The following is a 26,544-nucleotide window of genomic DNA, read 5'->3' on the forward strand; positions in this document are numbered from 1 at the left end:
TAATGCCTCCTCTTCCTGAGTTCCTGCAGGGGTTTGGCCATGGAGGGAAGGGAAGGGTTCATTCGTGTATGGACTATTTTTTCAGCTCCAACCCTTGGCCAGGCCCAGGGCTACATGTTAGGGGAACCAGGCAAGGCATCCTGTAGGTCCTCACTCGAGTGTTCTTATCTCCGCCCTGCCCCTCTGCCCAGGTCAGATGGAGTGCAGGCCCCGGAGGGCCGGGAATAAGTGATTCCAGGCTGTGGGGAAACCCAGTACAAACGCCCAGGACCAAGAGTCAGTGAGGTTCAAGGGACAGTAAGTGATTCGTCCGAGCAAGGTCGCGGGGTGAAGGAAGAGGAGTGCTAAGAAGCAGGGCAGGGCCGGGGGCTGAAGAGCCATCTGCGGAGCTTGGGGCGTATTCTGTGCACTTTCAACAGGGAAGCGACACACTCCAATTTTCCTTTTAGAAAAATCACCCCAACTGCCTTGTGGAGACTAGATTATGATGTCAGGGCAGGAGGGCAGATGCGAGCCGTCGCTTCAGTCCACATGGCAGGGACAAGGGGGCCTGCACCGTCCTGGCAAGAAGCATGTGCGTCTAAGAAGTGACAGCAGTGATGAAAGACGGCCAAGTAAGACTCGGGTTTTTGGCTCAGACACTAGCTATACGTCTTGCCTTTCACAGAGTAAGGAACACCAGGGAGGAGCAGCGCGAGGGATAAGGTGTCTGGGACACGCGGAGTCAAGGGTGCCCACAGGACACCTGGAGGAGATGTCTAACCGGGAGTAGAACTTATTGTGTGGCCCCTCAGGAGGATCTGGGCTGTCGAGAGATGGACACTGTGGAAGAGAGTGGCATCGCCCCACAGCGGGAGAAGAGTAGGGGGCTGGGGACCAAGGGGGGAAGCTGTAGGACCCCTCTCACATTTAGGGGTTGAACCAAAGGAGAGGAAGCCTAAGAGGTGGCTAGAGAGGCAGGAGAAAAGCCAGAAGCGTGAGGAGTCACAAGAACCCAGAAGGAGGGGTCAGCAGTAGCCACACATGCGCACAGGCTGGGCCAGTACCAAGTGTGTCAGTGGGGACCCCAGGGACAGCACTTCTGGAAGAAACCCCCCGTGGGGTTTGAGGTGACAGTTGTTGGGAAGAAGTGAGTGGGAGTAGAGACAGCTAGTAAAATGCTCATTCCCCCTCAAAAGGGGTCTTGGGGGAGAAGAATGAAAAAGAAGGCCGGCCTGACTGATGCCGGGCGTGAGGGAGGAGGACGGGCGGGGCGCTGCGAGGTGAGGGAACTGGAGAAGCCCGTGGGTGGGTGCGGCCAAGAGCCAGGAACCACAAGGTGAGCAAGAGGAAGAGCCTCCGGTGCTGAAAGACAGGAAGGAACTTGCCAGGGGCCTGGGTAGGGACAACTGCGGCGAAGGCTGTGAGCTAGCCTCGTGGGCTGCCCTGTGTTCACCCCCCTCTGTGGGGCAGGAGGAGAGGGGCCTTCACCTGGCCGCTCACCCTGGATCTACCTCAAGACGACACAGAGGACTGAGGAGGAATGCGTTCGGGAAGCCTCTGCACCTGCACGGGGCTTTCCTCAAGCTTGAGGGAGAGCGCTGTCACGCCGTCTGCCTCCCGCAGGAGACTGAGCGTTGGAGTCCGGCCTCCTCCACCTCTGCCCCAGCTGCAGGCTGTGGCCTGCGTGTCCCTTACCGCGCCAGCCAGTGTCTACCTGAGTCCCTGGGGCCCGAGGCGGACCCCTGGCTTCGGAGACTTCTGGGGGCAGTGGGAGGGCCAACCCTCCTAGGCTCAAGTCCCAGCAACACAAGGTGCTACCGGAATGGTGAGCAAAGCTGGGAAGGGCTTAAGAAATGCTTCATAAGCTGCAGAAGTGAGCCTTTCCAAAAGAGGGGCCTTGAGGAGCCCAGGTGCCCACGGTGGGCGGGGGAACGGCAGAGGTCGGGCCCCAGCAGGGAAAGCAGGGGTGGGTTTGATGAGGGGTAAGAGAACCCTCGGACTTGCTAATTTATCTCCTCTACGCCTCACAGCAACACTGGGAACCAGACACCGTAACTTGACGTTGAATAAAGCGGACGTAGGCAGGCTCCACGCTTCCCCGAGGCCGGAGGGCTAGTAAGTGATGAGCTCTGCGCGTGGACCCCAGCGGCCTCCCTCCAGAGCCTTCGAGCACCGTCTCCGACCACGCTGCCTCCCGGGATTAGTCCCTCCTTAGCTCTGCCCGCTGCTGAGAAAAGTAGGAACTCAGATTGCAAGGGAGAGCGTGAGCCCTCCCTCGGGCCTATAAACTCCCCCGCCCCAGGATCCTGGGGCACATCGGCCGGGTTTCCACACCGCTGGGCGGTGGAGCACTGCTCAGGGCCACTGCCATTTCTACTGTGGTGAAACAAGTTTGGGAAATGCCCCGTGTATTCCCTCCAGCCCCCGCCCCGCCGGGGTTTCACAACGCCCGCAGCAGCGAGCCCGCAGGTCCAGGGGCTGCCTCCGGGCTGGGATGGAGCCCTGCGCCCGCCCGGCTGTTGCGCCCTCGGCCTCTGCCCCTCCCCCCGGGCACGCTCACTCTCTCAAGTAAATGAGTAACATCTTTGAAGAAAAAAAAATCCTGCGCTTGAGCCCCTGGACTGGCCAGCGGCTCTGCTACCCCGCGGGAGTCGCGGCTTCCCTTCCCGCACCTGAGGCCGCTACCACCCACCGCGTGGCCTTTGGCCGAGTTCAAGCTCTAGTTTTTTCTTTTCTCTCTTTTCTTCTTTCTTGGAGAGCGAGCGAGCGCGCGCGCGTGGAGCCAGGGTGAGCGCAGGGCCGCGGCGGGGCGCTCAGGCCCCGGGTCCGCCTTCACCGGGGACGGAGACGGGCGGCCCGGCGGGCCTCGCAGGGCGGCAGGAGGAGGCAAGGGCTGCGGCCCGGGACTGCTTCCCTCCCCGGCCCGGGACGGCGTCGGGCGGCTCCGGGGTCAGGGTGCGGGCCCGGGAGGAGGGGCCGGGGGCCGGGCCGCCTCGCCGCTTCCGGAGGAGCCGCGGAGCCGGGCGGCCGCCAGCCGGGCCTGCGCGCCGACTTCCCCTCGCCCCGGCGGCCGCAGCGCGGGAGCCCGAGCCCGAGCCCGAGCCCCCGCCCGCCCGCCCGCCCCGCGGAGGGGTCGCCGCCGCCCACGCGCAGGTGAGCCCGGGCGGGGGCGGGGGGCAAGGGGGTGCCCGCGGTGGGGAGGGCGGGGGCAGCGGCGGGGTGTCTGCGGGGCGGGGCGGGGGGCCGGGTGCCCGCGGTGGGGGGCAAGGGCGGGGTGTCTGCGGGGCGGGGCGGGGGGCCGGGTGCCCGCGGTGGGGGGCAAGGGCGGGGTGTCTGCGGTGCGGGGGCGGACCCCAGGGACCGCGGCACCCTGCGCCCGGGCGGTGCCTGCGGGACTGGCCGCACGGCCGCGGCACGCCTGCCCCGGGCCTGGGGAGGACCGCCTCCTCTCTGTGGCCCCCGTACCTGCTGCCGCTGCCCCCGGAACAGGGAACCTGGGCGACCTGGCTCTCCTAGCCGGCTGCCAGCCTGTGGGCCGCCGAGGAGCGCGTGCAGGGAGCCCCCGGCCCATGTTCCCCGGCGGGGTTTCTGCCGCAGCCTCCTCACATCCCTTGCGCTTCCTGCCCAGCGAGGGCAGGGCTGTGGTCGGGCTCCCGACCCACGGAGGGGTGTCTGGGCTGGCGCCGAGCGGTGCCGGGGTGACAGCACCGTCCCCCCCTCCCCCCAGGACGGGTGAATCAGGAATCCCAACAGCCCTGGTAAGACGCGGGGAGGCAGCCCCGAGAACTACCGGGCCAGAGGGCACCTAGAGCCATGCATGTGGCTGTCAGAGAAGGTCCCGTCTAGTTATTTCTTTTACCTTGTAAAAAAAATCTTGAAATACGATCTGCGCTCAGAGAATTGCACAATCGTGAGTGTGCAGCTTACCCGGCTTTCACACAGTGAACGTTTTCTGTGCAACCTGCGTCCAGGGTCAATAAGAGCACGGGCTCGCCAGCAGCCCTGTGTCCACTTCCAGTGATGATGTTCGTCTAAGGGGAACTGTTATCCTGGCTTCTCACATCAAAGTGTACTTGGTTTCGGACTTTTGATAATATGGGCTCGTGTACCTGCTTTTGGTGTCGGGTACTTCAGTCTCAGCCTGTGAGATGCAGCCATACTGCACTTAGCAGTGGCTCATTTATCTCAACTGACTTGTAGTTTTGCACTGTGCAATTTATTTCTACTTTCTGCTGGACACTTGGGTTGATGGACGTGGGTTGTTTCCAGTTTGGGTTTTTTTTTTTTTTTTTTTTAAACAGTACTGGGAGGATTCTTGTGGCTGTCTCTTGGTGGACATATGTAGCAGCTCTGTTGGGTATATTCCTAACAGTGGAATTGCTGGGTGTGTTTCTGTTCAGCTTTAGCATACTTTAGTGCCAAACGGCTTTCCAAAGTGGTTGTACGAGTTTACACTCCCACCAGCAGTGAGTTCCTATTCCTCAACACCCTTAACAATACTTCATATTGTCTCTTTTTTTCATTGTAGCCATTCTGCTTAGTGTAGGCAGTGCTGTTGCACTGAGGTTTTAATTTGCATTTCTCTTATGACTAATGAATCCGCATCTTTTCGTGTCTATTGGACATTTGGATATCATTTTTGCCAAGTGTTCTTCTGCCCATTTTTTTCTGTAGATTGTCTCTTTCTTACTGGTTTGCAATAGTTCTTAAATATTCTGGTTATGAAACATTTATTGGATATGCATTTTTGAAATCTCTTCTCAGGAGATTGCCTTTTCACTCTTTTGAAGATGTCTTTTGATGAACAAAAGTACAAAAGTTCTTCATTTTCATCTTGCCCAATGTATCTTTTCCCCCCTCCTCCTTGTATGGTTGTGTTTTTTATGATCAGTTGAAAAAAAAACCTTTGCTTACCCCACGGGGTAGTGGGTGGGCATGAGTGAAGGTGGTCAGATCAGAAGGTACAAACTCCCATTATAAAATAAAGAAATCAAAAATAAATAAATAAATAAATAAATAAATAAATAAATAAATAAATAAAGAAATAAAGAAATAAATAAAATAAAGAAATCCTGGAGATGTAATTCTACAGCATGGTGACTAGAGTGCAAAACTGTATTGCATATTTGAAGGTTGCTAACAGAGTGGATTTATTCTCATCACAAGAAAAAAATGTGTAACTGTGTAGTGATGGATGTTAGCTAGACTTACTGTGGTGATCATCTCAGCATATATATACATTTATCAGATGATTGTATTGTGCACCTGAAACTGTTATATGTCAATTACTTCTCAATTTTAAATAATCAGAAGGTAAAGTCAGGAAGATAATCTCCTGTATTTTCCTCAAAAGCTTTATTGTGATTCTCACTTGTATCTACCATCCATTTGAAATTAAGTTTTTTGTATGGTGTGAGATATGGGCTAAGATTTATTTTTTTCCACAAGCCTATCAAAATTGATGCAGCACCATTTTCCCCAATGCATGGCAGGGTCAGCCTTGTCATAAATCAGGAGACTATGGATGGGAGTCTGTTTTGGATACCCTGTCCTTCTGTCCACCCTGTGTACTTGTGCACCAATATGTGATAGGTCTTGATTATTCTGGTGGTGGAAGCTCTCAGCATTGTTTTTCTTTAAAATCTTAAGGTTTTTTTAAAATCTAACTATGCCTCCCAAAGCCCTTTAGAAATATGTATAAAAAGAAAAAAATGTATAAAAAGTAGTCATTTTGTAAGCTCAATAGGGCACTAATGTAAAGGTTATGCAGAATTTGTAAACCATATCCATCCATAAAGTTACTGCTGACGCAATCTCCAGTACATCCAGTGCTGTGTATCTACATCAGATCTACTGCAAAGTAAATACAAATTTGCATCCTTTTAGTTAAAATGAGCTTTAGTACCTGTATGATTCTGTTTCAGAACAAAGAGAATTTTTTTTTAAGATTTATTTATTTGACAGAGCGAGTGAGGGAGAGAGCACAAGTAGGAGGAACGGCAGAGGGAGAAGGAGAAGCAGACTCCCTGCTCAGCATCCCAGGCCCCTGGGATTTGAAGCTCCAATTCGAGGCTCCATCCCAGGCCCCTGGGATCACGACCTGATCCAAAGGCAGATGCTCAACCAACCACTGAGCCATCCAGGCGTCCCTATAATTAAATTTTTTTTAAATAGGTGCTGTTATACACACACATGCAGATGTATATACTTTCTGACATTTTTAAAGTCTTCAAGATTTACAAAATATAGTGTTGAAAGCATGTGTGCCAGCGAACATGATTTATTTTAATACAGGTCATAAGACTTTAGTTAATCAACCAGAATTCAGTGACTGTTTTCTGCCTGCTAGAGTCCCATCTTAAATTTCACTTTATAAGCAGAGTCAGTCATTTGGAATTTATCTCATAAATTCAATCCCAAGATTTACTGGGCTGCTTTCAATCATTTCACTGCTTATAAATGTTAAGTAACAATATAAATTGAGACTAGTGGCTCCTTGTATCAAACTTTCCTAGACAGCTCTTCAAAAACAGATTCTCAGGCCCCATTTCTGAAATACTGAATAAGGTTTTTCAGGAGTATTCTATCTATCTATCTATCTATCTATCTATCTATCTATCTATCTATCTATCTATCTATCTATCTATCTATCTATCTAATCTTTTGAGTATCTGTATTTTTTTAAAAGCTCTCTAGGTGATAATGATATGCAGCTTGGTTTGAGAACCACATACATAACCCATTAGACCAATCTTTTAGGTACATCAGAATCCTGGGGTGCGTGTTTAAAAATCAATTTCCCAAGCTTTACCCAGAGATTTACTTCAGTAGATTTGGGAACGGGGCACGGGAACTGGCATTTTAAACCATAACTGCAGTTAGTCCCTGTATTTGTTTTCTGGGCTGCAAAACAAATTACCACAAATGCAGCAGTATACACCAACACCTATTTATTATCTCATAGTTTCTGTGGGTCAAGGGCCCAGGCAAAGCTTAGCTGAGTCGTCTGCTGGGGTCTGACCTGGCCTCAATCCAGGTATTAGCTGTGGCTACAGTGCCACTGGGGATCCAAATGGGGAAGAATCTACTACCAAGCTTCCATAGGTTGTTCTCTGTTGGCAGAATTAATCTCCGTGTTTTCTTGCTGGCTGTCAGCCGGAGATCACTTCTCCTCTAGAGGTTACTTCTAGAGATCATGCAGCTTCTAGAAGCTGCGCAATTTCTTGACACTGACCCTCTCACAACACAACTGGCAATCTGTTCAAAGTCAGTAAATGAATCTCTTTCCAGTCTGCTAAGATGAATTTAAACACACACCCACGTTCATACGTCAGTATGACACAATATTCATATATATGCTATATTCACATGTACACATTTTTTTTAATACATTTTTATTTTAAGTAATCTCTACACCCAATGTGTGGCTCAAATTCAGGACTCCAAGTTCAAGAATCATACGTTCAACCGACTGAGCCAGCCAGGCACTCCACATGTTCACATCTTATGTAGTAAATAAATACATGCAGTGTATGTATATATACATATAAATGCATATACACACATACACCTCCTGTATACAGTAATGTAACCAGGTGAGAGACATTCCATAATCTTTGCCATATTCAATTGGTTACAAGTTATGAGTCTGGCCCACACCTGCAGGTGCGAACATGGGGGGCCACCCTAGGGCTTGTCTACTAGTCTGCAGACCACTCTTAAAACACAGTATTGTATCTATCAAGTTATTAACAAATAAACTGAGCATTGTAAGTGACACTGCTCGGCAAGTCCTAACAATCCTGCCCAACAAGTATTTTAGCAAATGTTTGAGAAGCAAACTTAACCTTTTTTTTTTAGATTTATTTATTTATTTTATTCAGAGAGAGAGAGAGAGAGAGAGAGAGGGGCAGAGACACAGGCAGAGGGAGAAGCAGGCTCCAGGCAGGAAGCCCGATGTGGGACTCGATCCCGGGTCTCCAGGGTCACACCCCAGGCTGCAGGCGGCGCTAAACCGCTGTGCCACCGGGGCTGCCCCAAACTTAACCTTCTTCTTTTTTTTTTTTAAATATTCTTTTTTTTTTTTTAATTTATTTATGATAGTCATACAGAGAGAGAGAGAGAGGCAGAGACACAGGCAGAGGGAGAAGCAGGCTCCATGCACCGGGAGCCCGACGTGGGATTCGATCCTGGGTCTCCAGGATCGCGCCCTGGGCCAAAGGCAGGCGCCAAACCGCTGCGCCACCCAGGGATCCCCATTTTTTTTTTTTTTAAGATTTTTTATTTTATTCATTCATGAGAGACACAGAGCGAGAGAGAGAGAGGCAGAGACACAGGCAGAGGAGAAGGAGGTTCCATGCAGGGAGCCCGATGCGGGACTCAATCCTGAGTCTCCAGGATCACGCCCCGGGCTGCAGGCTGCACCAAACCACTGCACCACCGGGGCTGCCCCAAACTTAACCTTCTTAAAGTCAAAATCAAGTGTAAGGATAATTTATTGACCAAAGAAGTGAAAAACTATTTCTTTTTTTTTTTTTTTAATTTTGTCGTAATTTTTTTTAATTTTTTATTTATTTATGATAGTCACACAGAGAGAGAGAGAGGCAGAGAGACATAGGCAGAGAAGCAGGCTCCATGCACCGGGAGCCCGACGTGGGATTCGATCCCGGGTCTCCAGGATCGCGTCCTGGGCCAAAGGCAGGCGCTAAACCGCTGCGCCACCCAGGGTTCCCTGAAAAACTATTTCAAACAATTTTTAAATCTTTAAAGAGACCAGCCTTTAGCACTCAGATTCAATGCTTCTTCAGTTCACTAGCATGACCTACAAAGATAGTTTAATAGTTTAATACTGCTTCTGTAACAAATCACCAAAGACATAGTGGCTTAATATGACATTTATTAGTTTACAGTTGTGGCAGTCAGAAGTCTAAAATGGATCAGTAGGGCTATGTTCCTTCTGAATGCTCTAGAGAAGAATCAATGTACTTGCCTTTTCCAGCTTCTAGAGGCTGTCTGCATTCCCTGCTCATGGCCCCACAACCTCTGTTGTCACTTCTCTCACCCTGACCCTCCTGCCTTCCTCTTAAAAGGAGGATTACATTGAGCCCTCTCTGATAATCCAGGATATTCTTCACATCTCAAGATCCTTAATCCTGGGGATCCCTGGGTGGCTCAGTGGTTTAGCGCCTGCTGTTGGTTCAGGGCATGATTCTGGAGTCCCACATCAGGCTCCCTGCATGGAACTTTCTTCTCCCTCTGCCTGTGTCTCTGCCTCTCTCTCTGTGTCTCTCATGAATAAGTAAATACAATCTTTGGGGGAAAAAAAGAGAGAGAGATCCTTAATCTCATCTGCAAAATCTATTTTTGCCATGGAAGGTAGCATATACACTGGTTCTAAGGATTAGGATGTGGACATCTTTATGGGACTGTTATCTTGTCCACCAGACAGTGATTCCAGCTTAACAGAAATGTAATATGAATTATATAAGATACTTATTCTAAAATTGTATGTCTTCATAGGTTTCAGTACTTTCCCTGTAGAATAGATATTGGACCCCTGTTAGGTATTGGATAATACTTAATACACTTTGTGTTTTGTACAGTGAAACTTTGTAATATTTCCCTCACATAATATATTCCTACATATAATACTGCAAAAGCATTCTAAAAAACATTAAAGGTATCATGCTGTTGCTTTTTTTTAAAGATGCTTTTACTAGTTTTCTTTTTTTTATTATTATTTTTAAAGATTATTTATTTATTTATTCATGAGAGACACAGGAGAGAAAGGCAGAGACACAGGCAGAGGGAGAAGCAGGCTTGATGGAGGGAGCCCGACGTGGGACTTGATCCCAGGTCTCCAGGACCACACCCCGGGCTGAAGGTGGCGCCAAACCACTGAGCCATCAGGGCTTCCCTTTTACTAGTTTTCTATCAAGCCTTTGTAATTATCTACAAAGTAGGTGTTTATGGGGGATCCCTGGGTGGCTCAGCGGTTTGGCGCCTGCCTTTGGCCCAGGGCGTCGGTCCTGGAGTCCCGAGATCGAGTCCCACATCGGGCTCCCGACATGGAGCCTGCTTCTCCCTCCTCCTGTGTCTCTGCCTCTCTCTCTCTCTCATAAATAAATCTAAAAAAAAAAAAAAAAAAAAATAAGTAGGTGTTTAGGTATATGTCATTTTACTTTATGAAGTTTTTTTTTTTTTTAAGATTTTATTTATTCATGAGAGACACAGAGAGAGAGAGAGGCAGAGACCCAGGCAGAAGGAGAAGCAGGCTCCATGCAGGGAGCCCAATGTGGGACTTGATCCTGGATCCCGGGTTCACCCCCCACCCTGCCCCCGCCCTCGGCCAAAAGGCAGATGCTCCACTGCTGAGCCACCCAGGGATCCCTTTATGAAGTTTTTAAAAACATAAGGAAAAGGGACTAGACCTAAGGCCACACAACGAATCCAAGGCTAAACAGAACTAGTGATTAGACCTTCCATTTGGAGATTCAGGATCAGTCTTCTGTTTGACAATGACATGTCCTCCATCCCAGTATATGACTAGTACTAAATCTTGTAAAGGTTAAAGCATATTTGGTGTGATAACTCATAGCTTCAAGTAGACAGTGTAGAGGGTTAATGGAATTTATCTGCCATCTTGCTCAATTATCCTATGTCAAAGATGCTGTTTTTTCCTGTATTTAAACTTTTCCATACCATTAGTCACAAGGGCTTATACCAACCCACTTACAGTGGGATATGCCTTCGGGCAACTGGATTGCTTCTTAACCAAGCGATGAAAAAGGCAATTACCAAAAACCAGCATCTATGTATGGCCAAATGGGCAAGTCACACCATAAAATGAGAAACTGAAACTTTTAACCTACATCTGTTAAGAGTATGATGTTAACTTCTAATCTTTAAACTACATTAAGAGTATCAAACGATTCTCCAGTTTGTAAGTCTATCAAAGCCAAATAATGAATTTTGAAAATTAAAGCAAAATTGACAAAATATTTAAAAAATATAAAAACCCAGAAACATTATGTCTATTGCTGGGGGATAAGAAAGGACATCTGGAATGGCTGAAATGAAGATGCTGAGGGACAGCCACCCTAGACCTGGAAAAGGATTTCAAAATCGATGGTTATCGGGCACTGCCTTAACTTCAGCGTACCACTCAGGCTGTCTGAAACCCAAAGAATAGGAGGTGGGAAAAGAAACACATACATGCCAATGTTCCCTGTTTCAGGTCCCCTTGGCTGGCCTAGCAGCCAACTGCTCTTCTCTTTCAAGTTGTCTCTGGATCCTGTGCCCACTGCACTTCTTCTTTCTGTCCCCTTGCTGCAGTGGTTTAAGTTCTCCTTTTTTTTTGAACTTTGATACAGTTTCATGAATCATCAGTAACACATCTGATTGTCACTGGCTTGGCATAAAGGTGTATAGCATTTAGCAGTGAATAGAGAATCATCCTCAACATTAAATAACATTCTTTCAATTTGAAAATTTATGTTTTTCACAAAATAAGTTGTTTTCCTGTGAGTTCCCTGCGGTCTGTTTTGACCTCTGTGGATAGGTCAGAGTGAGAAAGCAACTCTCTGCCCACTGCTCCAGCTCTGGAGCCAAGTCTTGACCAGCTTTTCATGTCAGGAATGTTACTGAAACACTGAGACTCCAATCTCAGAGGAGGGAGGGCTCTGCTCCACATAGTGTCCTCTCAGAAACCTAAGCTGAAAGAGACTCCACCAACAGGGACATCTTGGTCATTGTGGTGGGAAGGAAACATAATTTGCCCATTGAAGAGATGCTTGGTCCTCTCATTTCCATATAAATTTAGAAGCAGTTTGACGATCCCCACCCCCCCTACAAAAAAAAATTCCATAATTTGGACAACACTGATCTTAAGATTAGTTTGGGCAAAATTACGAGTCTTCTAAACCATGAACATAATATATCCCTCCAATCTCTCGATTATTTAAAATACATACTAACCCATACTATTTTCTGAACATTATATGCCATGAATCATTAGCATTTTACATAAATTATGTTCACAATAAAGCTGTGAAGTCCTAGTTTTATTTTATTTTTTATTTTATTCATGAGAGACACAGGCAGAGAGAGCAGCAGGCTCCATGCAGGGAGCCCAATGTGGATCTCGATCCTGGAATACCAGGATCATGCCCTGAGCCGAAGGCAGGCCTTCAACCGCTGAGCCATCCAGGTGTCCTGAGAATCTAGTTTTATTTCCATTTCAAGGACAGAGAAGCCAAAGCTTAGCAAGATTAAGTAGCTTACCAAAGAACACAGTTAAGAGGTGAGAAGCCAGGCATTCTGCTTGTAGTCTGTAGACTTCATTATGTGACACTACCTCCCTGAGCTGATGGCTAAGGGAAAAGGGAAAGGAGGGAGAGAGGGGTGTGTCAATGGGCCGATGGATAGGTGGATGGAGGAACTATTGAGGGGAAGGTAGACTAGAAGAAAAGTCTCCCAAGGTTTCTTGCATGTGCTCTCTATTACCCAGCATCTGTCTATCTGAGTACATAATTATTTGTCCTCCAATTTCAGCATTGACACAGGAAGTCCTTGTTTGTTTGGGAAACTATTTCTCCTTCTACTTTGAAGGATAGTTTTGCTATCCTGGATAGAGTATTTGTGACTGGAGAATTTTTCCACCCAGCTCTTTGAATATATCATGCCTTCTGGTTTGGAGAGTTTATGCTAAAAATCTGCGACTAGACTTACGGGTTTTCCCTTGTAAGTAACCATCTCCTTTTGTCTTGCTGCTTTTAAGATTTTTTTTTCCCCTTATTACCATATTTTGCCAGTTTAATGATAATATGTTGTGGTGTGGATCTGCCTTTGTTGACTTTGTTGGGGTTCTCTGAGTCTTGGATCTGGATATCTGTTTCCTTCCTCAGATTAGGGAAGTTTTCAGCTATTATTTCTTCAAATTTTCTGCCACCTTTTCTCTCTCTTCTCCGTCTGGGATCCCTAGAATACGAATGTTCTCGTATGTTATTTGATGGAGTCACTGAGTTCCGTAAGTCTACCCTTGTTTTGCGTAATCCCTTTTTTTTTTTTTTTTTTGTTCAGTTTGCTTACCTTCTGTTACTTTATCTTCTGTGTCAATAATTTGTTCCTTTGCTTCTTTCATCCTGTTGTTCATTGCATCCCTCCTGTTTCCAACCTCATTTATTGGCAACTCTTTTATCTCTCAACAATCCTGTCTTATCTGTGCCACATTGGTCTCCGTGAAGCCTTCGACTGCCATCTCAAGTCCACACAGCATCCTTACGAGTGCTCCTCTAAATTCTCATTTAGATTCTATCAGACATCCTTACTTCTGTTTTTCTTATTTTGGCCATGGCCTTATTTTGTCCTTTCTCTTGGTATAAATTCCTCTGTGTTTGCATTTTTGTCTGAGTCTCCGCCTTCTTCTCCGTTGTTAGAAAAAGCCAGTTGTTTCCTGCTCCTGAAAGCGACGGCCTCGTGAAGGAGAGGTCGTGTAGGGCCCGCGCGCGGCCTGGCTTCTGGTTAGTGTGTCTGGTGTGTGCGGGGTGCACCGCGCGGCTGCGTTTCGGCTGCCGCTCCCTTCACACCAGGCGTCTGCAGAGGCTCTGGTGAGTTTTAAGCAGGTGTGCTCTGGTGCGCTTGTTAGAGACCTGATGCTCCTTCCACGAGCGCTGAAGGCCGCGGGGCACCACCACGTCAGTAGACGCGGCGAGGGCAGGGGTTCGTGTAGGGAGGGGTTCTGGCCGAGGGGCCGCCGTGTGTGTGGGGCGGGGGGGGGGGGGGCGGTAAGCGGGCTGCGCAGCCTGGCCCCGCGGAGCTGCCCGGGGCTGCTGCCCTGCCGCGGTCGGCCTCTGTTCCCGGACGGGAGTCTCCGCTCGGCGAACGCGGCCATGCCCAGGCGCCCCTCGCACGCCCGCGTCCCTCCTCTGCCCTCCCTCCGGGAGCAGCGCCGCGCCCGCGGGGCTCTACCGCAGCCGAGTGCTCCGGCCTTCAGGCCTCCGGGCGGGCCGCAACACCTCGCAGACCCCCGCCCGCCTCACCTCCGCAGCCCGGCGCTCTGGGGCCGGTTCTCCGCGCGCCGACTTCGGTGTGGCCGCTTCTCCGCCTGCAGGTGCGGGGTGTGTCCTCCGGGCGATTCCCGGGGGGTCCTCGGGGCGGCTCCAGAGCCCCCTCGCCGTGCGGCGGCGCCGGCCGCCCTCTTCCCCGTCCTCCCGCCCCGGAAGTGCGCGTCCAGAGCTTCCGGCCGGCTGCCCCGCCCCCGAGCCCCAGGTGCGCCGGCCAGGTGCGGCGGCGGCGGCGCGTCCCTAGCGCAGCGTCCCTCGCGCAGCTGCCCTCCCTCGCTGAGCTCCCAGACCTGCCGCCGTGCAGAGGTGGGACGGGTAGGGAGGGAGGCCGAGCCTCTGTCGGGCCCCGGGCGAGAACATCTCGGGCCCACGCGCTGGGACAGAGTAAGGTAAGGACACCTTTTGTGATCCCCTCTCTCCGTCTCTTCCAGGATGGCTGTTCCCTAAGGTCAAGACCGAGTCCCCTCCCTTCTCTCGCTTTACCAATGCCTGGTCTCATGGGGCCAGTTTTGAGCCCAGCACTATGGCATCGTCAACCTCCTTCCCAGCTCCTCGCTCCCGGTCCAGGAAGCCTGTGGGCAAGGTGGCTGGTGAGTGGAAGCAGACTCCTCCTCCCTCCGCTCTTGTTCGTGGCGATGGGCGATGGGCGAACTCCTCCGTGTTCCTGTGGGCGACGAGGCAGGGCTGCCCGGCCCTAACGCGGCAGGAGGTGCAGGGAGGCCGACGATGGTGGGCGCTGGCCTTGACCTCAGAGCCCAGGTGTTCGTGGTGAGCGAGGGGAGAGGCACGCACCAGAACCTTCAGTCCTTTGGGCCCACAGCTCTTCCGTGTGCGCTCCGCTAATTTTCCCAACATGGAAACCTGGGTGCTGAGCACGTGGCATTATGTTTCTTGTCATCTAAGTCCTTCAGAACCGTTCAGAGGAGGGAGCGAAGCAGAGTGAGAAAAATCAACCTCCAGAACACTGAACTCTGTGACCTTACCAAAAGCTGGGGAAGCTGAGGGATACTCACTGTATACCAGACACTGCATTGTTTCAGTTATCCTTCAACAACATTTTTGTTTTTTAAGATTTTATTCATTTGTTCATGACAGACACACAGAGAGAGGCAGAGACAGCCAGAGGGAGAAGCAGGCTCCATGCAGGGAGCGCGATGCAGGACTCGATCCCAGGACCTCGGGATCACAAGCTGAGCCGAAGGCAGATGCTCAACCGCTGAGCTACCCAGCTGCCCCCTCAACAATTAAAATGAACCTGTTACAGATGAGGAAATGGAAGACATAGAGCTGCAGGCTGCAGGTTCATAATGAGATCTATGCCTGGCTCTAAAGTACAGGCTGAATCACTAGGCTCTCTGCTCTTCGGGAGCTCTGAGCAGTAACCCTCTTCCATGCTTTTGTTTTATCATTCAGAAACAATCTGGGATTTCTCAGGGCCAAATGGATGCCAGTCCCTCTCCTCTTTCCCTCCCATAACGGGTAGCCCACCTTAATCTAAATCCACCTCCCCTCACTGCAGAAAGTGGGTTTGGGAACTGATTGATCCTTACCAGCTTAACACGGCTCTACTTACCGACTAGCAGATGGCTGGTTAGTCAGCACTAGCTGGAAGTTCTGGGCAGAATAAGCCTCTGGAATAGGGCAAAGACATCTTTCCTAATCAGGCTGGTGAAAGTCAGACTTATTTCCTTTCCTCTCCGCCCCCCCCCACCCCCCGCCGAATATTGTTGTTATACCAAAGGTGTTTTGTTTATTTAGTTATTGAAGTATAATTCACAAACAACATTATATTAGTTTCAGGGGTACAATATAATGATTCATTCAGTATTTGTACATACTGTGAAATGATCACCACAAGATTTAGTTAACGTCCATTACTATAGATAAAGAACTTTTTTTTTCTTGTAGTGAGAACTTTTAAGGTTTCCTCTCTTGACAGCTTTGTAATATGGAATACAGTATTATTAACTATAGCCAGTATGCTTATATATTGCATTCTCATGACTCATAAAACAGCCAGAGTTTTTATGACTTCTGCAAACCTTTAAAGATAATGGAGCCTTTAAGGCAAGTCCTGAAGCATGTACAAAATAGCAGAGCAGTAGGTCTCTGAGAGAGTAAGGTGGCATGGTTTGCCAGTGTGGGGAGATGGGTGGGCCTGCCTGGGTGGGGTCCTCTGTGCAAGGCCATGAGGACGCAATCTGGTAAGAATACCCGGCCCAAGCAGTGTTTCTGTCTCCACAGACTGGTTCAGGCAGGTCCTGTCGAAGACCTCCAAGAAGCTGTCCGACTCTGCAGAAAGTACCTCCAGTGATGTTTCACAGCCCAGGTCCAAGGACAACCCCCCACCCCTGGGCCTCAGCTCAGCTGTGTCTCCCAACTCCCCATCAACATACGTGGGTGCCAGCAGCAGCAGTGGCAGTAGTGGCCGCTGGAGCAAGGACTATGATGTGTGTGTGTGCCACAGTGAGGAGGACCTGGTGGCCGCCCAGGAGCTGGTCTCCTACCTGGAGGGCAGCGCGGCCAGCCTGCGCTGCTTCCTACAGCTTCGGGATTCGACCCCAGGCGGCGCCATCGTGTCAGAGCTGTGCCACGCACTGAGCAGCAGTCACTGCCGCGTACTGCTCATCACCCCGGGCTTCCTGCAGGACCCATGGTGCAAGTACCAGATGCTACAGGCCCTGAGTGAGGCCCCTGGGGCAGAGGGCCGCACCATCCCCCTGATGTCAGGCCTCACCAGAGCTGCCTACCCTGCTGAGCTCCGGTTCATGTACTTCGTGGACGGCCGGGGACCCGATGGTGGCTTTCACCAAGTCAAGGAAGCTGTCATGCGCTGTAAGCTATTGGGGAGGAAGGAGAAAGGAAAAGTGGCTCGGCCACAGCAGCTGATCTACTTTGGCTTTAGGGACACAGCCACTGTAGTCCAGTAGCTCAGAATGCAGGCTCTGGAAAAGGCTGTTACTTGTGGAAGTCATTTGACCCCTTTGTATGTGGATTTCCCCATTGGTAAAATGGTACCTAAATAAGTATATTCTCTATACAAGTGATCAGATCAGGCCCTGCACCTGTAAAGTACTCATAACAGGCAAAGCCTTCCACATACCAAGTTCTCAATTAATATCAGCTGTTATCATTATAAGTATTACTATTAGGTTTCTCTCACGGAAGTCAGGTTGATGTCCACCCAGAGCCAGGAAAATGCCAGGAGGGACACTGGCTCTTAGTAAGGCAAAATGGTGCAAAATAATAGAAAAGAACTGTGTATCTGGGGGTGGGGGTGGGCATTACATTACAATCGGTTTGGAAGTAAAATAGATGAAAAGGTAGAAGAGGCAAGGCCTACTGGGGGAAATAGATGCTGGGATTTGGGAAGGGTGACAAGCCCTGTGATTCTGTTTGCTCTTTCAGACCTGCAGACCATCAGCTGACATTTCTTACATCACCACGGAACCCAGAAAGTTGGAGTGAAGCTGGAAATCGAGTTAGAGAGCTCAGGGCCCCACAGGGTCTTGGATTCCAGCAGATGTGACGAGGTGTAAGGAAACAGAGTTTGTAGCACTTTATATGTGATCCTGGGGTCAGATTGCCCATCAGACACCCCTTACTGTGGGCTCCCCAGGAAGGTCATGGGGAAGCTGGGGACTCCCCCAGGAAGGTCATGGGGAAGCAGGGGACTCCCCCAGGAAGGCGTGAGGAAACTGGGGACTCCCCAGGAAGGCCATGGGGAAGCCAAAAATAGTAGGTGGCAGGAGGTCCAGATACCAAGATGATCACCAGTCTTTTGCCTCTTGTCTAACTGGACACATGACGCCTGGCACGTACCTACATCTTCTTCCCCTAGAATTGGCTGCTATAAAGATACATCCCCCCCTGAAGAGGTGACTCACCTGGTTCTTTCATGACTTAGAAGCCTACACTGCATGCTTCAGCAGGGATGGTTTCACCAGTTGCTTGGCATTAGGAGAATGTAACAGGTACCAAGTCCTTCACACACTACTGCCCTTCTCTTTCCTGGTGACATTGTTCACTTCACAAGGCTACATGAAAGATGCACTCAGCACCGTACTGTATTTATTTCTATTCCGTGTGTATCACAGACCTAGAAAGCATCCTGAATTAGGATGTGGGCAGGGAGCAGGTGGGGTGAAGAAAAGGAAAAGCTCAGCCCCTAGCCCTGGGTTAGGAGCCGACCCACCGATGCTTTGACTCACGGGGGCCCCATCAAATGTCTGACTAGAAGTCAGGCTTCTACAAGCTTCTTTACCTCTGTACTAAGAGAGCTCAGCAGCTTTCTTCTGGCCAATGATTGTGTACCTTGTAGGACAAAGTTTCATTCGTCTGCTCTCAATAAGTCTGTTGTTGAACCAAGATGAACTTTTTCCCCAATCTGTAGTTGTATGCCTCTTCTCTCACTTCCCCCTGCCATGTTCCCTCCTTTCACAGAGAGATCTATTTGAGATATAATTAACATATTAACATTAGTTTCAGGTGTAAAACATGAGTCGACATTTGTATATATTATGAAAAAAAATGTTTCAATTATGGATTATTTCATTACATACAAAAAAATTATAATGTTCACTCATGTATCTTCCACGCAGCTTAAGAAGCAAGCAAAACCTTGCAATCCTGATGGTGCTGCCTTTGTGTGCCTTTAATCCCCTTCTCTCCCTTCTCTCCTGAGATTTAATCAGCATTCTGAATTTTTAATTTTATCACTGATAGCTTTTCATTTATACATCCCTGACAACATGTTTATCTTTACATGGTTTTGTGCTGTATGTAAATGGCATTATAATTGTATTCTACAAATTTGTTTCATTTACGACATAACAAGATTTATCGATGTGGACATATATAACGCCAGGAAATTCACTTTTGTTCCGGTATGTAAACAGACCACTATTTAGCCACATTCTTTTTTTTTTTTTTTAAGATTATTTATGAGAGAGAGAGAGAGAGAGAAGCGGGCTCCATGCAGGGAGCCCGACCTGGGACTGGATCCCGGGACTCCAGGATCACGCCCCCCGGCCAAAGGCAGGCACTAAATTACTGACGACCCAGGCGTCCCCTTAGCCACATTCTTTTGCAAATGGACATTTAGTTGTTTCCCATTTGTTGCTATCAAAGTGAATGAGCTTATGAATAATTTCTACATGTTTCCATGAATATTTTTGTACATGTTTCCATGAGCGAGATTTTCTAGGATTTAGCCTAGATGAGGAACAGCTGGGTAGTAAATACACATCTTCAGTTTGGGTAGAAAATACCAACTTTGCTTCCAAACTGGTTTTGTCAATTTATATTCCTACCATTTGTGTATAGGATTTCCCACTTTTTCATGTTCTAACACTTAATCATCAGATTGTAAAATGTTTGCTGATCTGGTGGGTGAAAATTGTATCTATTGCCATATTCTTTTTCTCTTTTTAGCCTTTTTTTATGAAAAATTCTATGTATATCATATACCAAAGGGGAAGAGAAAAATCTGATGAATTCCTCGTATACCCATCACCCAGCTTCAATAGTTACCAACTCAGCTAAGCTTCTATCAGCAATAACTCCAGTTCCCTCCCCACCAGATCCCTTTGAAGCAAATCCCAGGCATTATTCCTGCATATTCAAGCTATGTATGGGGGATCCCTGGGTGGTTCAGCAGTTTAGTGCCTGCCTTCGGCCCAGGGCGTGATCCTAGAGTCCCCGCATCGGGCTCCCTGCATGGAGCCTGCTTCTCCCTCTGCCTGTGTCTCTGCCTCTCTCTGTCTCTCATGAATAAATAAAATCTTTAAAAAATAAAGCTGAGTATGTTTTTAGGAGTCTTAAAATATATATATATACAAATTTTTTAAAAAACAGCTTTATTTTTTTAATATAAAAGCTTTTACCTCTTACTATAATCTGTGCTTTTGTCTTATTTGGGAAATCCTTCCCCATTCCTGTAATTTCTTCTGGAGTTATTTCCCATTTAGGTCTTTAACCCAGCAGGATGTTTTGCTTGGGTTTGATTATGTTGTTGTTCTTGGTTTCTAAGTCAAAGGTCCAATTTGTTTTCCCATTTGAATTGCCATTCTTTACTAACTACTAGTCATCCATCCTTTCCTCCCACCAGTTGTGATGTCACTGCTGCCATTATATTGTCACACGTGGGGGGGTCTCTTCTGTTTGTGTATCCTTGCATCAGTGACACACTGGCTCACTTAACTATGGTTTTTAAGAAGTTTTGATCCCTATTTCTGATACCTATTAGTATTTTCATCGGTGTTAGATGAGAGATTAATTTGGGAAGAATTGGTCTTTTATAATGAATCTTTCTCCATAAAAATGCTAGGTCTTCATTATTGATATCTTTATTTTTTTATTTTTTTTAGATTTTATTTATTTATTCATGACAGAGAGAGAGAGAGAGAGAGGCAGAGACACAGGCAGAGGGAGAAGCAGGCTCTGCAGGGAGCCTGATGTGGGACTTGATCCCAGGTCTCCAGGATCACACCCCGGGCTGAAGGCGGCGCTAAACCGCTGGGCCACCGGGGCTACCCTATTGATATCTTTAAATGTAAAGTTTTATAATTAGTAACTTGTATTAGATTTATTCCTTAGTACTTGATATTTTCTGTTGCCACTGTAAAAGGTACTTTTATATTTTTTATCTATTACTGGTAGAAAGGATCATAATTACTTTACATATTGATCTAATATTTAGCAACCTGCTGAATTACTTAAAAAACCACAGACTTTGTTGGGTTTCTGTAAAGACAATCATATAATTTGCAAAACAAAAAACTTTAGTTCCTTGTCTTTCTGTGCTGCCTAGGACCACCAGCCAGTATGTTGAAGGTGACAATAGCAACTATCTTTGTTTCATTTATGCTTTTAAAAGGAATGCTTCCAACTTTTCTCCATTAAATGTGATATTTGTTATCAATCTTTGGTATGGTACAAATTTTCTTTAACAAGTTGTAAGTTTTCTGTTCCTCGTTAAGAGTTTTACTTATCATGCATGTGTTTTAAATTTAGTCTACAATGTCCCCATCTACTGAGATGATTTGTTTTTCCCCCCTTTTAAATCAGTTAATATAATGAATAACATTCTTTTTTTAAAAAAAAGATTATTTATTTGGGGGGAGGTGCAAGCACACAAAGGGAGAGGAAAAAGCAGGCTCCCCGCTGAGCAGGGACCTCCCTCCACCAAGGGGCTCTGTCTCAGGACCCCAAGATCATGACCCGAGCTGAAGGCACATGCTTAAACTATTGAGCCATCCAGGCGTCCCAATATTAGACTTCCTAATTTTTTTAAGTATTTTATTTATTCATGAGAGACACAGAGAGAGAGAGGCAGAGACATCGGCAGAGGGAGAAGCAGGCTCCCTGCGAGGAGCCCAATGCGGGACTCAATCCCAGGACCCCAGGATCACGACCTGAGCCAAAGGCAGGTGCTCAACCACTGAGCTACCCAGGTGCCCCAGCAAATAACCTTCCTAAATATCTTAGTCTCCTATAGTGGGAGAGCTTTTGTTTTGTTTTTAATAGTTGGCCCTTTTGTTGAGGTTGTGGACCTTAGAGATCTTGGCCCTAAGGGAAATCCTCTCTTCTAATCCTTCACCTTGCACAAGCCCCAAGGGCTTGTCTCCTGTGCCTTAAACATCACATTGAAAGTCCAAGGCTCTAGAAACAAGCAATCACTCTTAGAACTTAAGCTTCAGTGTCCACTTAACCATTCTATAGACTCATGCTCCCACATTTTGCATTTCTGAAAATTTTATTCAGAGAGCAGCAGTATAACCAAATGGATGTTTTTAATTTTGCAGCCAGAATGTCAGGTGTTCTTAGCTGACCTGTTTTTAGAATATCTCATCTATCATAAGGCCTGAAATTTGGGAGAAGTTTTGAGATTCCTCAAGAAGACTGGAGGATTAATCCTTATTGACAGATGAAGTCTTGCCAGTAATAACCTAGTTATCTAACATAGTTAAACTTTATGTGATCGTAGTAATGATCCACATGTCTGTGCTGTCCAGTGTGATAGCCACTAGCCATATGAGGCTATCAAGCATTTGAAACCTGGCCACATGACCGAGGAACTGAATTTTTATTTTATCTAATTCTAAGTAATTCAAATGTAAATATCTCCATATAGCTAGTGGCTATTAGATGGGACAGTGCAGGGCCTTCTAATGTTTCCAAACAAAAGGAACTAAAAAATGATCAACAGATAAATGCCTATGAGCCGAGTGAAGCCCTGTGGTGTTGCTGTAAAGGTCCGCTGCACTCTGCTGTCTGATATTCTAATAGGTCCTCTTGGAGGCTGAGGCTTCCTAGGAGTTCGTCCTTTCCTTGAGCCAGGACTTCTTAACAACTGCATTTCTGACCTTACAAATATATTTTTTTAAATATTTTATTTATTCATGAGAGACACAGCGAGAGGCAGAGACACAGGCAGAGGGAGAAGCAGGCTCCATGCAGGGAGCCCGACGTGGGACTTGATCCTGGGACCTCAGAAACTCTCCCTGGGCCGAAGTTAGGCGCTCAGCTGCTGACCTAAATATTTAATTTTAAAATTTTTTTTATTTTTTGAATTTTATAAATTATTTTTATTGGTGTTCAATTTGCCAACATATAGAATAACACCCAGTGCTCATCCCGTCAAGTGCCCCCCTCAGTGCCCATCACCCAGTCACCCCAACCCCACCCCCCCGCCCACCTCCCCTTCCACCACCCCTAGTTCGTTTCCCAGGGTTAGGAGTCTTTCATGTTCTGTCTCCCTTTCTGATATTTCCCACTCATTTTTTCTCCTTTCCCCTTTATTCCCTTTCACTATTTTATGGTCAACTAATATTCAACAAAGGAGGAAAGACTATCCACTGGAAAAAAGACAGTCTCTTCAATAAATGGTGCTGGGAAAATTGGACATCCACATGCAGAAGAATGAAACTAGACCACTCTCTTGCACCATACACAAACATAAACTCAAAATGGATGAAAGATCTTAACGTGAGACAAGATTCCATCAAAATCCTAGAGGAGAACACAGGCAACATCCTTTTTGAACTTGGCCACGGTAACTTGCAAGATTCATTCATGAAGGCAAGAGAAACAAAAGCAAAAATGAACTATTGGGACTTCATCAAGATAAAAAGCTTTTGCAAAGCAAAAGATACCGTCAACAAAACTAAAAGACAACCTACAGAATGGGAGAATATATTTGCAAATGACGTATCAGATAAAGGGCTAGTTTCCAAAATCTATAAAGAACTTATTAAACTCAACAGCAAAGAAACAAACAATCCAATCATGAAATGGGCAAAAGACATGAACAGAAATCTCACAGAGGAAGACACAGACATGGCCAACACGCACATGAGAAAATGCTCTGCATCACTTGCCATCAGGGAAATACAAATCAGAACCACAATGAGATACCACCTCACACCAGTGAGAATGGGGAAAATTAACAAAGCAGGAAACCACAAATGTTGGAGAGGATGTGGAGAAAGGGGAACCCTCCTGCACTGTTGGTGGGAATGTGAACTGGTGCAGCCACTCTGGGAAACTGTGTGGAGGTTCCTCAAAGAGTTAAAAATAGAGCTACCCTACGACCCAGCAATTTCACTGCTGGGGATTTACCCCAAAGATACAGATGCAGTGAAACACCGGGACACCTGCACCCCGATGTTTATAGCAGCAATGTCCACAATAGCCAAACTGTGGAAGGAGTCTTGGTGTCCATCGAAAGATGAATGGAGGGATCCCTGGGTGGCGCAGCGGTTTAGCGCCTGCCTTTGGCCCAGGGCGCGATCCTGGAGACCTGGGATCGAATCCCACATCGGGCTCCCGGTGCATGGAGCCTGCTTCTCCCTCTGCCTGTGTCTCTGCCTCTCTCTCTCTCTCTCTCTCTCTCTCTCTCTGTGACTATCATGAATAAATAAAAATTAAAAAAAAAACATAAATAAAGCTGAATGGATAAAGAAGATGTGGTCTATGTATACAATGGAATATTACTCAGCCATTAGAAACGACAAATACCCACCATTTGCTTCGACATGGATGGAACTGGAGGGTATTATCCTGAGTGAAATAAGTCAATCGGAGAAGGACAAACATTATATGGTCCTAAACATTTTAATCACAATTATACCGGGGCAGCCTGGGTGGCTCAGCAGTTTAGTGCCGCCTTCGGCCCAGGGTGTGATCCAGGAGTCCCGCGTCCTGCTCCCTGCATGGAGCCTACTTCTCCCTCTGCCTGTGTCTCTACCTCTCTCGCTCTGTGTGTCTCATGAGTAAATAAAATCTTTAAAAAAAATAATCACAATTATACCTGTGTTGGTGAATTTGCCACTAATGAATTAAATCTCTTAATTTCATTTTCTATTTCTTCTTCGCTCACTACATTCCAGGCACAAGGGCCATTTTTGTTTCCAAAATGTGTTTAGTTCATTACTGCATTAGAGTCGTCAACATTCTGACATCTCTGTCTCAAATACATGTTCCCTGGTCTCTTCACAGGCTGGTTCCTTCTCATTGTTCAAATCTCAGTTCACTGTCACCTCCATGAGAAGCCTCCCATGACCACCTTATCTCCTCCCTACCCCCAGGCTCTATCACATTGTCCTGTTTTACTTTATCACTCATTCATTATCTAAAATTATCCTATTAGGGATCCCTGGATGGCTCAGCGGTTTAGTGCCTGCCTTGGGCCCAGGGCGTGATCCTGGAGACCCAGGATCGAGTCCCCACATCAGGCTCCCTGCATGGAGCCTGCTTCTCCCTCTGCCTGCATCTCTGCCTCTCTCTCTCTCGGTCTCTCATGAATAAATAAATAAATCTTTAAAAAAATAAAATAAAATTATCCTATTTGTTTACCTCATCTCCATTTGAATATGAATTCTATAAAAGTAGAGATTCCCCCTTGGCTTGTTCAGGATGGACAGTGTTTGACACAAAGAAAATGGAAGCCTAGAGACTAGAGTGACTTCCCCAAAGCTGCACAGCTGGTCAGTGTTGGGGCCAGACTTCATGGCTCCTAATCCTGGGCTCTTTTTGTTAAAACACAGATACGCTGCTTGAAGTACACCTGGGTGGCTCAGTGGTTGAGCATTTTCCTTCGGCTCAAGTCGTGATCCCAGGGTCCTTGGATCGAGTCCCGCATCAGGCTCCCTCTGAGGGAACCTGCTTCTCCATCTACCTATGTCTCTGCCTCTCTGTGTCTTTTATGAATAAATAAAAATCTTTTAAAAAAATGATACTCTTCTCAAATTCTCTTTCAGAGAGAGAAGAGGAGAAAGAGAAAGGCCAAGAAGGGTGTGGGGGCGTGGGGAGGGGAGCAGGAAGCTGCTCAAGGCGTGGGGAAGGGGAGAGGAAAAAAGGGAAAGAGAATGCATACTTAGAAATTTCCATAAGATCTATGCCTTGAATTTTGCTATAGCCATTCAACCACAAAAGACATTTGTTCTAGTATTGCACATAGTTTATGACCTCCTACAGTATACTCTCAGAAGGTGGGGGATGTTATCCAGGACACTTGTGGACAAGCAGCATATGTTTTTGGCTGAAGATAATCATTCCAGATCCTAAGTCTCCCTACTAATCCTCTCTACTTCACAAAACCACTGCCCTTTTATCCAATTCATAATATTTCCGGTAGAAAGAACCCAAAAACAAATGGTCACTGACATACAGCACACTTTGTTATTGATGGACTGAAAATCGCAAAAATTGCCTCCTTCGATAGTTTTGTCTACCCAAACTCAAAGCTAACATGGGCAAAAAAACAGCACAATTTTTGACTAAATTTGGAAAAATTGGTATCTGTCCAAAAACACCCGGGACTAGTTAGAAATAGCCACAAAAGAAATTATAAGTAAAAATCTTATGTGGCAATAAATAAATAAATAAATAAATAAATAAAGCACAGAAACTCTGACAGATGATTCCTATTCAAGCTGCAAATCACATTTCTGTGCAGCACAGCAGACACAAGAGCAAACTAGGTTAGCAGAGGAGACAGAAGCCTTCAGCCTGGAAGAAGAGGAGGTGATGGAAATGTATTCCGGGCCTGTACGCTTACCTTTCTTTTCAGCACTGAACACTATGAAGATTTCTGTGAAAATGGGTGAAAAATGGAAATGGTTTAATGACCCTCATAAAAAATCGACCAAGAAATAAGACTGGCTCAATAGATTGTTTCAGAAACACTCCTTCCATGCTACCTAAGCAATGTGGGTATATTTCTCATTAAAATGTCAATATTTGGGGATCCCTGGGTAGCCCGGTGGTTTGGTGCAACCTTCAGCCCAGGGCGTGATCTTGGGGTCCCGGGATCGAGTCCCGTGTCGGGCTCCCTGCATGGGGCCTGCTTCTCCTCTGTGTCTCTGTCTCTCTCTGTCTCTCATGAATAAATGGGTAAAATCTTTTAAATAAATAAATAAATAAATAAATAAATAAATAAATATAAATAAATAAATAAATAAATAAATAAAATGTCAGTATTCAACCCAGGGTGTCA

General features: G+C 47.0%; 1 protein-coding gene and 1 long non-coding RNA gene across 10 annotated transcripts; one reads left to right on the forward strand and one right to left on the reverse strand.

Moving 5' to 3' along the window:
- The first annotated feature begins 13 nt into the window (after positions 1-13).
- TIRAP (TIR domain containing adaptor protein) lies at positions 14-25,265 on the forward strand. Of its 9 annotated transcripts, XM_072822638.1 has the most exons (6): positions 14-1,807; positions 2,013-2,097; positions 14,477-14,635; positions 15,141-15,345; positions 16,290-16,880; positions 17,454-20,967. In XM_072822638.1, exons 4-6 carry the CDS (start codon positions 15,318-15,320, stop codon positions 17,471-17,473), a joined length of 639 nt encoding a protein of 212 aa, XP_072678739.1. In that variant the 5' UTR covers positions 14-1,807; positions 2,013-2,097; positions 14,477-14,635; positions 15,141-15,317; the 3' UTR covers positions 17,474-20,967. The 9 variants fall into 9 exon arrangements, 6 of the variants coding, with proteins under 6 accessions (XP_072678739.1, XP_072678733.1, XP_072678734.1 ...); XM_072822632.1 differs by lacking the exon at positions 15,141-15,345 and having other exon boundaries at positions 2,013-2,769; XM_072822633.1 differs by lacking the exon at positions 15,141-15,345.
- Positions 12,032-14,202, reverse strand: LOC140631214 (uncharacterized). Its single transcript, XR_012028842.1, has 2 exons — positions 14,022-14,202; positions 12,032-13,441 (listed from the first exon to the last, which is right to left on the reverse strand). It is a non-coding gene; the product is annotated as an uncharacterized lncRNA (long non-coding RNA).
- Positions 25,266-26,544: the final 1,279 nt, after the last annotated feature.

The sequence above is a fragment of the Canis lupus genome, chromosome 3 (assembly GCF_048164855.1).
Source record: "Canis lupus baileyi chromosome 3, mCanLup2.hap1, whole genome shotgun sequence".
In the NCBI taxonomy this organism is placed as follows: Eukaryota; Metazoa; Chordata; class Mammalia; order Carnivora; family Canidae; genus Canis; species Canis lupus.

What these genes read in the sequence shown, in the direction of transcription:
- TIRAP (XM_072822632.1), top strand. Translation starts at nt 14,569, where the DNA reads ATGGCATCGTCAACCTCCTTCCCAGCTCCTCGCTCCCGGTCCAGGAAG. An exon ending in GCCTGTGGGCAAGGTGGCTG is followed by an intron (nt 14,636 to 16,289) that starts GTGAGTGGAAGC and finishes CTGTCTCCACAG; the next exon opens with ACTGGTTCAGGCAGGTCCTG. An exon ending in CAAGGAAGCTGTCATGCGCT is followed by an intron (nt 16,881 to 17,453) that starts GTAAGCTATTGG and finishes TTGCTCTTTCAG; the next exon opens with ACCTGCAGACCATCAGCTGA.